Below are 13,762 nucleotides of genomic sequence, written 5' to 3'. Positions count from 1 at the left end.
GGATAATATACATGATTTTAGTACAATAATACAACTTTTTCTTTACAGACCGTTAGCTGCGCATGAAATTTTAGATGCTTTAGAAAATGTTTCTGATAATGAAGAAGATTATAGAGAACGACTGATATGTATTCTACCTCCTCCTGTTAATCCTGACTGTCTCACTGAGGAAGATTCGGGTGAAGAAGATAATGTATCTTTGAATAATTTGCCACGAAACATTCTGCTTCAACCGGCTGAAGTAATGATTCAAGGGCAGATTATGGTGAGTGATACAGAAGAAGAACCTTCTGATTCTACAGGTCGAACTAAACGTAGGCGTACCTACGCATGGAGAACACGGGACTTGGCAAAAAATCCCGTGAATTGGCCAGATGTTCAAGGCGCTTGCCAAGATAAGCGCCCAATTGAGTGGTTTGAAAACTTCTTAGATGAAGATGTTATTTCGTTGTTGGTGTCAGAGAGCAATAAATATGCTGTCAAAAAGAATTTGCCTGGAGACATAACCACTGAAGAAAGAATAGAAGAACCACAAAAAGAATAGAAGAACCACATATGGTGTCCATCTATAACAAATATATGGGAGGAGTGGATCGGTCTGATGAAAATATTTCACATTACCGAATTGGTATACGAGGCAAGAAATGGTACATGCCGTTGCTCATACACATGATTGATCTTGCCGAACATAATGCATGGCAGTTATATAAAATAAATCATGGAAAACTGGATCATCTTGGCTTTCGCAGAAGGGTAGCAATTGCTTTGATTGAATCAAACAGAAAAAATGCCAAAAGAGGGCCTAGCCGACCCCCTCCCATCATGAACAATTCTGATAGTCGTAAAGACCAAATGAATCATCTGGTTATTCCTCAATCGAAGCAAACACACTGTCGTCAATGTCACAAAAAATGTTTGACACGTTGCAAGAAATTTGATGTTGGAGTGTGTGTCAAGTGTTTTGAAACATATCATTCATAAATAGTGTTAATCTAGTAAATTACATATAACAATGGGTAATATAATCAATAGTTATCTAATAAACTACACTTTTTGATTACATTCTGTTTTGTCATAAATGGTATTTTATTTCCTGTTATTATCCTACTGTCCTACATATAGGACGGCTGTTTCCCTGAAAGCCTTACACTTAATTTTTTTTTCATAATTTTTTTTATGTTGCATAAGATCTAATAAACTTAATAATGTAACTTTTTTCAAAATTTTCAGAAAATTTTAGTTTCAGGCTTATCTGGGTTAAGTATATAAAGTGAAAAAAAATAATAGTTATAATAATTAAATAAAAAACTCCGTTATGAAGAACCCTTTTTCAAGGTCAAGGCCTCCTCCAGTGACAGCCAGCGCTGCCTGTGTTCCCGGTTGTTATAGATAACAAATTAAAAAAAATTACAGTGTAAATATCTGAAAAACTTGAAAAATAATGGGTGAGGATTAAATGAAGATTAAATTTACCAACGGAGTCTATTACTTTCGCCCCAAAGGCTATAGGGGTTAAAATCTATTTTTCGACGTAAACCAATGTAGGCTTACTGCCATCGCTTACAACAATATTATTTTAATATGACGATCTATTTGGCATGCGTTAAGGTCCTAAAAATAAGGATTATGGTTCTGAATTAAAACGTTAACAATATAAAAATTAGCACTGCTTTATGCGATGCTACTAGCTTCTCGATTGACTCATACGCGGACGAAGTCGCGACGGTCCGCTAGTAAACAATAAAATTAGGGTCAAGCTCACACGCAACTTGAAGTGAATCTACGTGCAATATAAAAAGAGATAAATCCAAAGTCAATCTTACGAAGTAAAATTTGTTGCAGGAAATGGCCCTGTCTAAGAAGACGGACGTCCGACAGATGTGGGAGAAAATTCCATTCCCCCTTGACTTTAAAGTGTACCTCTTTAACTATACCAACGCTAATGATGTCCAGAAGGGTGCTCTGCCTATTGTTAAGGAGATTGGGCCTTATTATTTTGAGTAAGTATCTTGTTTTAATCATCTTAAGCATTTATCTTTTAACGTCTTACTCCTTATTGCCAAGGGTCGCGTTAGCTTGATGACGTTGTCTTGCATTTTTGTTTCAAGCGTAGTGCAGTTTTGTTCCGACTAAAGCATTGGGCCACTTTCTCGAAACGTCTTTCCTTTTACTTTGCATTTGATCAACATATTCCGTATTGTCGCACTCTTATGTGACAAAAGTATTTATATTATTTAAACTCTTTATTTGTACACCACTACACAGTTAGAAAAATAGAGAGAAACACAAAGACTGGAGTAGAATACAAAAGGCGGCCTTATCGCTTAAAAGCGATCTCTGCCAGGCAACCTTAGGATTAAGACAACAAGACTCAAGAATTTTCTAAAAACTAGACGTTTTATAGCTTTTTTCATTAAATGGATGCTTCTATCTTTACCCACTTATTGGCTTAATAACTAAATAACCACTGTCGACAAAATTACGAACATCTTCGCAAAGTATCCCATGTATCGGTCTCCTCAAAGATATAGCTTGCAGAGTTTGCTTAAGAGTTGTTCAATGTAGTTACGCTCTACCTTTTTTACCACAGACAGAGACAGACTAACACTTTTACATCCCATGGACACAAGGGAATTTGCTTCCTCGTTTGTAGTACACACTGCAACGATTCTCACTCGCCGAGCGTGGGCGCACGGGTAGAAATAGTATCTAAATAATATACGTGTAATATGAAACAGGAGTACACGTCACCTTTTCCCTGATGCCATGCTTCGGCAGGTAAATGAGTTAGTTTTATCCTTTGTCGATTTAATCGAGGGATATTTTGTCTGCTGATCACATTATATCATTGTAATATTGTTTTTTATTTACGGGTGTGCAAGATCGGAATGCAAGCGGAATTGAGGCAAGCGGCCTAGGGCCGTGGATTGTGGAACTCCCTACAAAAGACCTATGTCCAGCAGTGGGCGTCCATTGGTGGAAATGATGATGATGATGAAGATGAAGATCGGAATCAATTAATTTTGTCAACTGATTCTGATCTTTTGCATCGTAGGCAAAAGTGGATCAAATTTAATTTACACGATATGATTACAGACAGACAGATAGGTGAGACTGAATAAAAGCTTGTAATAAACGCTTGCCTGGTAATAAAACATTAGATATGTTATTTTGTATTTTGTAACATAAAAGGAACGTATCACTTTATAACTACGAGTAAGTGTTTCGCAACGCTATCCTATTATTAAGGTTTCTGTGTTCTGACGCTTCTCTGTAGTTAGAGAGCCGAGGTTTTTTATTTCATATATTATTTACGGCAATCGATATAAATACAGCTTCAAATGGATGTCGCGCATAAACTGTTTTATATTCTAACCAATACTTGTTTAGGTACATACTGCAGTATCTATAGGTACATAGCGTGAAACAAAGTAACATCCGCTGTTTGTAACCTTAGATCCTTAAAAAATACTCCTCAACGGATTTTAATGCAATTTCAGCAATTGATAGAGAGCGTCAAGTAGAAGATTCATATATAGAAAACGTGCATATAATAAAAGATAAAGGCAACGAAATCCACATATGTATTGTGATGTTATACCAAACATATTTTTGTGAAATGAAATGAAAATTTATTTGTTCACATAAAACAATAGCAGATAAGGCGGAGAACTTCTGTTAAGTTTAAAACCTGTGCCAGAAGATCTCGCTCTTCCATTACAAAACACATTTTTATCTCAATTTATTTATATATTATTTTTTTTTTTTTTTACTTTTTTTTTTTTTATTTTTTTTAATTTTGTGCGCTTACATTAGGAATGCTGCTTACATTTAAACAACTACCAGATATTAGAGTTGTTGAATCAGATTAAAGAATTAAGTTATGGTTTTAAATTTCGTCATTGCGCGCGGAGTAAACTACACGGTATTTAACATAAAAAAAACCTTAATCTTGACTTTAAAGAATAAAATAAAAGTGGTTTAGGTAATTGGTACTTTTAGACGAATTGTTACGTAACAAGATGTAATATGGTACACTACCTAGTATTTAAACCTAAACTTAAGGACCGAGCAATGAAACTGTTCATTTTATTTTCAACTTTATTTCAAATTTAGCTGACTTTTAAAAAAGATGAGAACTTTTAAACCTATCGACTTGATTTTTTGCATAGAGTTAGTTGGAAGGAACACTTATTCGCTTAGCGGCACGTCTTTGTCGGTAGGGTAGTATGTAAGAGTCCTAACTAAGTATCTTCATATCAATTTATATCAGAGAAAATGCTATTATAGTTTTAAAAATCTACCTTCCGAATCGTTGGTGCTTATAAACTAGGTGCTTATAAACTAGGCCTACTTAAATGAATTATGAATTTGAAAACCAAAAAAGCTTTATTTATAAAACTTATTTATATCCTTTTTGACGGCCGATTAGCCTGCTTTCTGAGGCTAAGCTGTTTTGGTTCGATTGCCACAACTGGATAATGTTTGTGTCATGAACAAGGTTTTTCATTTATGTATATTATTCGTAAAAATATTCATCAGTTATCTTAGTACCCATAACACAAGAGATGCTTACTTTGGGGCTAGATGGCGATGTATGTAATTGTGTATTGACGTAGTATGTTGATTTATCTACCTACTAAAACTTTTATCTATATCAGGGAATGGAAGGAAAAAGTAGACGTCCAAGACCAAGACGACACAGACACAATCAAATATAAGAAACTGGATGCCTTCTACTTCAAGAAGGAGCTTTCTGGACCTGGGCTCACCGGAGAAGAAGTGATTACCTTGCCACATCCATTTTTAATGGTAAGATTTGTTTCAATAATTGTTAAGCTAACAGACAAAGCAGGCAAGCGTTCTCCATTACATAAAATGACAATCATATGACGAGAGGTTACGGGTAGTATTGATTGCGTATGATAATCTACAATTTCAAATGATCAACGTAATAACTTTGGAGCCTTTCTTTGAAATAGGTACAGAACACAATGAACCTAACACTTTGCGTGATGAAAAATAGTTTCTACTCATATTTTTCATTTAAATTTTCCTTCAACTTTATTATTTATATTCGTATTTATTATAATAAAATGTATGTTTTTTGGCGTCGGTCTACCATAAGAATAAAATGGAAAAACAATTTATTCAACAAACAAATACTCACATAAAAAGAAAAAATTTCGAAAAAAATGAAAGCATTAATTTAAAATGCCAAATTGTCCTGCCGGTGTACCGAAACTAAAGTCAAAGTCAAAGTCAAAAATATCTTTATTTAAGTAGGCCCGGCCCATAGGTGGCACTTTTGATGCGTACATAAGAAGTACATAAGAGACTATACACCTACTTATTTTTCATTCAGGGTTTGGTGAACGTCGTAAGCCGAGATAAACCTGCAATGCTGAACATGATCGGTAAAGCAATCAATGGTATCTTCGATAATCCACCCGATATTTTCCTGCACGTTCCAGTTATGGACCTCCTGTTTAGAGGCATCGTGATGAACTGCGCAAGAACCGATTTTGCTCCTAAAGCTGTTTGCACCGCGCTGAAGAAGGAAGCGGCTGATCGGCTTATATTTGAACCCAATAACCAGTATAGGTTCTCTTTATTTGGAATGGTAAGATTTGCTATTTTTTCATCATCATCGTCATCACATTAACCGATATGCTCCTGCTCCTGAAGGGAGTTCCAAAATCTATGATTCTGAGCCGCTTGTTTTCAGCTGCTTCCAGCGACTAGTCTATTGTAGTCCGTCCACCGTATTTGACGCCGAACAACGCTGCGTATACGGGTGCGGGGTTGCCATTCCAGCACCTTGGGACCCAACGTCTGTCGGTTTTTGAGCTATGTGTCCTGTATATTCTAGCTTCGGCATTTTTTGAGCCTTTACTTGTTGGAAACCTTCGTGACATCTTTTCTCCCGAAATCCCTAAAGACTAAACTTTTTGAACATTGCATGTTACAAGTAATAACTGGTTGCGTAACATGGTTCCCAGAAGTCAACAGGCGATGGAAAGCTCTCCCCTTGAAATATCTCCACCTTCACAAGCTAAAAAAAAGTTGTAAGAACTTTTAATAATCCACGTTTTTCTCCATAGCGAGAAGAAGATACGTAATACTTGACCTTTTTGATATTTCAGGGAAAATAATAAAATAAATAAGTAACTTCGCCAGTGTACTTTCCGCTATCTGACGAAAGGACCGTAAATGTTTGTTTTCTATTCTGAAAAATGAAAATGTAATGCAATTTCTCATCAACAAAACACTGCAGTGTGTTGATTAGAAAACTCTGCGGTCATAAAGTTTTGTAATATACTCTTCTACAGTTTTTTGTTTGTTTCTCTTTTTAGGAAATCATAACGAACTGACAATATATAAACGACCTCACTTTCACATTTATAATATAAGTAAGGATTATAAAAGCGAATGTTATATTTTCTAAATTTCTTCTTTAATTTCAACTTTAGCCGATCTGGCGAGATGGATTTCATTCATCCAGCAAAAGGCTAAACGGAATATTTGGGTGAAACTTAGCACAGATATTGATTATTTTCTAGAATATATGGTTGAAATGTACCCTACCTACGGTTCGTTTTTACTTTTTGTGTAACGAAATGGCAATATACAATCACTTTTGGCATAAGTTCTCAGATGTTTCTTCCGATGTTTCCCTCATTTGAGAAATATATATATATATATATATACTAGCTGTGGCCCGCGACTTCGTCTGCGTTTGATTTTGTTTTTAAAGTATTCAGTATCGCTAAGCCTTAAATGAGTAATATAGTAGTAGTATGACTGTCATGTGACTGTCAATTAATTATAGACAAATAATTTGCAATAGAATAAAATTGCAACTATAATTAAAGATCTAAGCTATCCTATCTCTTAAGTTGGACCAGACTGCTCACGGTGTGCCAATTTAATTTAAAATCGGTTAAGTAGTTTAGGAGTCCATCGCGGACAAACATCGTGACAGGAGATTTATATATATTAAGATTATAGAAATTTTTAAATATAATTTGAGAAATATATATATATACATTTGAGAAATATATATATATATATAATATATATATATTTCTCAAATGAGGGAAACATCGGATTAAATTCCAATTCAAGTTAGCCCTTGACTGCAATCTCACCTGGTGGATATTGATGCAGTCTAAGATGGTAACGGGCTAACCTGTGAGATGGCAGTTATATCAAACCCATACCTTCAATTTGTTTCTACACGACATCGTACCGGAACGCTAAATCGCTTAGCGGTATGTCTTTAAAGAAAGAAATAAATAAAATATATTTTATGTTAGGCATTACAAAAAATGTACCTACTGTTTGTAATGCTAAACATGATTCTTATTATATTAATAACTAGCTGTCCCGGCGAACTTCGTGCCGCAGATCTTTTTATTTTTTGATGAATGTTATATTTTAATAATTATTATCCTATTCCGGACTAAGAGAAATCCAAAAAATCAAATAAAATTATAATTTGTCCAGCCGTTCTTGAGTTATAAATGGTGTAACTAACACAACTTCCTTTTATATATATAGATATAGTAACAATGTCTGTGTGTAATACCAGATAGAAAGGGCGTACAGCTCAACATTTGCCGCGTATTTTAGGTACATGCATGCCGCCGCTTTCATACACGCTTTGTCATGCATGCTTTGCCAGAAAAGGCAGAGAAAATTCAGAGATTCCTAAACCTGCCCCTCATTATTAATCCATTACTGGTCTCTTTCCATAATGAGGTGTAGTCCACCTCGCTATCCCAGTGCGGACTGGTGGACTTCACACACCTGTGAGAATATTATGGAGAACTCTAAGGCATGCAGGTTACCTCACGATGTTTTCTTTCACCGTGATATTTAAATTGATTAATGTGATATTTAAACTTTGGACCTCTCACTTTAAACCCACAGCGCTCACCGTTGCGCCAGAGAGATCGTCAGCTAGGGGGGAGGTCTTCCTGGTGATCCCGACGTGAAAAACACAGACTGTAATCTCTATAGAATAATTTTCTTTCAGCGTAACGCAACTGTCGACAATCATGTAATAACCGTAATGAGAGGTATAAAAAACGTCATGGACGTTGGCAAAGTTATAGCTGTTGACGATCAAGTGGAGCAGACGATTTGGAGGGACAAGTGCAATGAATATGCCGGCACTGATGGAACTGTGTTCCCACCTTTTCTAACGGAATTCGATCGCTTGGAGTCCTTTTCTGGGGATTTGTGCAGGTGAAATTATACATCTTCTAATATGCATACTATTTATACTAATATGCATATATTATTGAATGAGCTTGTTTATTCGTGCCTTGTTTTTGACGGCCGATTGGCGCAGTGGGCGGCGACCCTGCTTCTTCGATTCCCACTACTGGACAATATTTGTGTGATGAACATAAATGTTTTTCAGTGTCTATCTATATATTATAAGTATTTATGTATATATTATTCAAAAAATTTTGGGACTAGATGGCGATGTATGTATTGTCGTAGTATATTTATTTTTTATTCACAGGAACTACTGGTTCCAATTTAAAAAATATTGTTGTGTTGTATAGTAAATTTATCGGAAATGGGTTCGTATGAGCTATACAAATATCACGCTACGACTAATTGGAGTGAAAAAGGGTGTGCGCGCGTGTGTGTGTGTGTGTGTGAGTGCGTGTGTATACGTGTGTGTACATGATAGTTGTCCATTATATTTTTAATAGAAATAAATTGAAGAAACGCCTCAGTCGTCATACGCTAGTTTCTTCAGCGAGGCTGTCAATGTTTTGTTATATTCAAAAATCTTTTTTTGGTATAAAGCAATAATGCAATAGGCTGGGCATGGAAGACACGAGAGCCCCAAAGAGGTTGATGGAAGGCAACGGACTTTGGACACTTTGGGCCGAGGACGACCTAAGGGACGGTGGAGTGATGGAGTTGCGAGGGATATGAGGGTTCTGGGGTTTCGGAGCTGGAAAGAAGCAGCTTCTGATCGCCTCAAATGGAGAAATATGCTTGACCAAGCCAAGGCCCATCCAGGGCTGTAGAGCTTTGATGATGATAATGATGATAAAGCAATGATATGTGGAGATGACCGCTCTGCTTTCATCCCTTTTATTACTTTTAAACTTCGCGGCCCACTTACATCCAACGAGTGTTTTAAAATGTCTATTTTCTTCTGTTCTAACACCATTGAATTTCCAGGACATTCAGACCGTGGTACCAAAAGAAAACCTCCTATAAAGGTATCATGACGAATCGGTATATTGCCAACATCGGAGACTATGCCAACGATCCTGAACTGCAATGCTTCTGCGATGCACCAGATCGTTGTCCGCCCAAAGGTCTAATGGACTTAAACAAATGTATCGGGGTGCCCATGTATGTTTCTTTGCCTCACTTTTATGATAGCGACCCAGAGCTCCTTAAGGATATCAAGGGATTAAGCCCAGCTGTGAACGAACATGAAATTGCTATTGACTTTGAACCGGTAAGTACAAAATTTTAAACTAAGATTTATTAAAAATAGTAAAACGATAATATAAGTAAAAGCAAAGTCAAAAATATCTTTGTTTAAATATGTACGTATACTTTTCTTTTTTATGTTCTTTTTGTGGTGCGCAACAAAAGTATATTCATTCATACGTAAAAAAATAAGTCCTTGAATCTCAAAGTTTACTCTAAGGACGTAAACCAGACAGACAGGCAGACCATGGACCCTTAATACAAACAATTTATTATGGATGAAATTATCATCATATTCAAAGTCAAAGTAAAAAATATCTTAATTCAAGTAGACCCATATTCACTTATGATGTGGATATTGCATGGGAAATGTAAGGTAGCGAGATGATGGCGATAACAATATGCGCAAACTTAAAACTAAAGCTACGAGAGTTCCAAACGCGTCCTGGTCTAAGAAGAAGCCCGCAACAAACTTAGCCGGGTGGGGTCTATAGATATTTATCGAAATTTTGACCCAGTTACATGGATCGTGGTGGTAGATGAACTTTTCTGTGATCGTAATTAAGTGAACATTGGCTGGGTCAAAATATCGATATTTGATTAAATATTCGTATGTATCAAGCAGACTAAGCTCTGCAGTACGGCTAGCATGGGCAGGAAACAATGTCTCTTCTCCTCCAGCTTTATCAATTCTCAGAGCACTGGCGCACAAGTGGAAATAATATCTAAATAATATATGTGTAATAATAAACGGGGGTAAACTTCTCCTATTCCACATTCCCGTATGTTAGCAGGTGCACCCTTTAATATATCTGGATATAATCTGAAGATACCTTTTTATCTTCAACTCAATGTACATACAAAGGCAGATTTGCTAACACATATATGTTTACATAAGTGGCCTATGTGAATAGAGAATATTAGAATTTAAATTTGGAATTTGACACTTGATAAAATATTATCGTGTTTTGTACTCGGGAGAATATAACGAAGAACGGTTGTCAGTGTCTTCTTTGCTGCTGCTATCATCTACTGTCTGCTTAGTGCGGTGATAATTATTGCATATGAACAAAACCAAAACAAGAACGACGTCGCAGGCGACAGCTAGTATCTAATGAATAATTCATGTTACCTGTATGAATTAAAAAAAATCAAAAACACATTTTAGATCACCGGAACTCCTATGGTCGCAAGACAGCGAGTGCAATTTAGTATGCTACTGTTAAAAACCGAAAAGATCGAACTTTGCAAGGATTTACCGATGGTCATAGCGCCTTTGTTTTGGATCGAAGAGGTAACTTCACTTTATAAGACAAAATCCTTTTCTTTTAAACGCTGGGTAAACTCATTAACGCATAAGATTATATGCATGTATATATGTTTATTTATATGCATCACCTACCTCTTCTTGAGCTGTCTTTTACGCCATTGGTTGCCTGGGAGAGATCGCTATGTAGCGATAAGGCCGCCAAATTTTTACGCTTATGGTGTGCAATATCAGTGTACTCATTCGTTTATTCAAAGAATATGACATTCCCGGAAAAGCCACGAGATGCCACGAGATTTTTCTTTGGTGATTTTAGACCAAGGACTACAGAACCCCATATGCCATTCAAATTAAGTCATTACATAATATAAGGACCTGATAAACCGCTATTACTGGAATAGTGGATCAAAGTAATACTTTCGCATATGACGGCATAATTAGTCTTAATAAATCTGAACTTGGAAAATTACAAACCACTTAAATCGTACACTTGTGAACTGTGACACATGAAGTCAATTATGTTAGGGCAAAATGCGCGAAGACCTGCCGATTTGCGTCATATTTTTTAATTTTTTTAGTTTTAACTTCAATTTCAATTTTCCTAGAATTGAGCTGGATTTTAATGCTTTTTTTTGGATAACTCATGAATTATTATAAGCCAAGTTTTCAGATGGGTTTCACAGTTAAATGCCACAAGGTTACAATCATGGTTTTTAACTGTGCTACCATTTTCCTGAGCTTGATTCTGTGCATTACAGAGGTATAACCTCAGAGCAATTTTTTTATAAACTATATAGTATAACTATTATTTCTGACGAAGTAAGTTTCTTTGTCGGTTTTTAAATTTATTTATTTTATTTTGGTTTGTACATGTCTTGCGATGGCTCTGCCACGTATCAGCCTTGCCTTGGATTCAATGGACGGTCGTACTAGAAGAACACCTCTTCGGTGACCCAGCCAATAAAAAACTTTAGAGTTATGAGCATCGACGCAAGGTTGCCTGCCTTTCGGTGTTCTATAGGATATATTTCGGAGAGTGTGCTCAAGAACTGTTTGAACTTGTTCCCCCCTTACCTTTTCAACATCCAACCGCGAGGCATCGTAAGGATCTGCATCCCGATAGCGTACGAAGCGCTTTGCATCTTCGTTTCTGATTCGCACCGCAAAGATCTGGAATGCCCTTCTAGCTTCCATTTTCCCCAGTAGGTACCTACCACATGAGTACCTTCAAATCAAGAGTGAATGGGCATCTTCTAGGCAAGCCCCCTCCACCTTAGGCTGCATCATCACTTACCATCAGGTGTGGTTGCAGTAAATTGCTCGTCTATAAACATTTAAAAAAATTGTCATTTGGCACTACGGCTTTGCCTTCAGAGTGTTTCATTACAATGTAAATTATGTTCCAGGGCCTAGCGCTGAACAAGACCTTCGTAAACATGCTGAAACACCAGCTCTTCATCCCCAAGCGTATTGTAGGCGTGGTTCGTTGGCTCCTTGTAGCCGGCGGGATAATTGGTGTACTTGGGTGCCTGCTGTTTCACTTCAAAGGTACTATTAACGTGGTAAATATCAAGACAAACTTAACTTCCTCTTAACTGAAGCCTACTCAAATAGAAGAAAAGGGAAACTACAGAAATGGTAGTGTACCATATCACCCCTGCCGGTAATTCGACCCGGGACTTCGAACTTATAAGACCACAAGCATCAGCCAGCAGCGTATAAGACGACAAGTGCTGGCAGTTAATGGTGCCAGCAGCGTCTCGCGAACATTAAAAACGTTAACAAACGGAACTGTTCGTAGCTCAACAATTGATGTAGTCGTCTACTTTAGAAGAGTGATCTTAGTTATAACTTATGAGTCAAGATCCTTATCCTGGAAATATATATATATATATGTATATAAAAATATATTTCCAGCGGCTTCAAACCAATAGTTGGCAGATCTAGTTAAATCGGCACTCGACCTTGAACCAATAGATGGTCAATTGTGTATTTCGCAAACGTATTAAATTAATAAATATGAAATAAGCTCGGTCAATAAAAGCGCAGATACTATTACTATTTATAGCAGAAAAACTTCTGCTATAAATAGTAGTAGTATCTGATGATAAAATGAGTATAAAAAAACCGGTCAAATGTCGGACCGGGCACTGTGTAGTTGCCCCTCACCATATGCGGACTTAAGAGGAAGAATAATTATTTTTATTTAGGAATTATTATTACTGAGGTTTTCTGTGTTTTTTTTTTATTCCACTACAAGTTAGTTTGACTGTAATCTCAGCCAGATGGTAAGTGATGATGCAGTCTAAGATCGTAGCGGACTAACATGTTAGGGAGTATGGCAGTTATATTAAACCTAATCGGTTTCTACGCGACAATGTACCGGAACGCTAGATTGCTTACGGGACGTTATTCTCGGTAGGGTGGGAACTAGACATTACCGAAGCCTCCCACCAGACCAGAGATAATTCAGAAATTATAAATTTCGAAATGTACCCTGCCGTGAATCGAACCCGGAACTTCCAACTCGCTCACTCGCTCCAGGGAGGTCGTTGGGAGAATGTCCCTTGCTTTCATTTTTGCGTCTAATTTTCTAAACACCTGTAGCTACATTTTTCATACCTATGTAACTTCTGTGGCAGTATACTAGCATGGCCACTTTGTACCTAACATACCATTCTGAAGATGTAACTAGAATATATCACAAGAAATGCAAAAACAAAGTTAAAATAATCATATAATCTACTGATTTTAATTTTCAGACCACATAATTCACTTTGCCGTGAAACCAGAGTCTGCGAATGTAACGAAGGTTGCGCCAGAAAATGGTGACGCTGATACGAATATTAGATCAATAAGCGCGGGAAAAATGCTCCCTAAGATAGATATGTAGTTTTGAGCTTTCTTATAATCATCATCATCATCATCGCATCGACCGAAGGGTGTGTACAGTCGAAAGTCATCAGCTATTTGTAACCAGTGACTTCGTGAGAATATTTTCATGTCATCTAAACAATCTAC

General features: G+C 36.7%; 1 protein-coding gene across 1 annotated transcript in view; it reads left to right on the top strand.

Annotated features, from left to right (window-relative positions):
• LOC120631545 (xanthine dehydrogenase/oxidase-like) overlaps positions 1–13,762 on the top strand; it is a 44,461-nt gene extending 30,699 nt beyond the window's left edge. Inside the window, 8 exon segments of the mRNA XM_039901174.1 lie at positions 1,843–2,000; positions 4,662–4,812; positions 5,366–5,623; positions 8,042–8,253; positions 9,214–9,499; positions 10,643–10,768; positions 12,148–12,289; positions 13,504–13,762. Of these exon segments, the coding sequence (XP_039757108.1) occupies positions 1,843–2,000; positions 4,662–4,812; positions 5,366–5,623; positions 8,042–8,253; positions 9,214–9,499; positions 10,643–10,768; positions 12,148–12,289; positions 13,504–13,634 (1,464 nt within the window). The 3' untranslated portion in view covers positions 13,635–13,762.

Source organism: Pararge aegeria, chromosome 18, assembly GCF_905163445.1.
Source record: "Pararge aegeria chromosome 18, ilParAegt1.1, whole genome shotgun sequence".
NCBI lineage: Eukaryota > Metazoa > Arthropoda > Insecta > Lepidoptera > Nymphalidae > Pararge > Pararge aegeria.
This window is presented reverse-complemented; position numbering and strand designations above follow the sequence as displayed.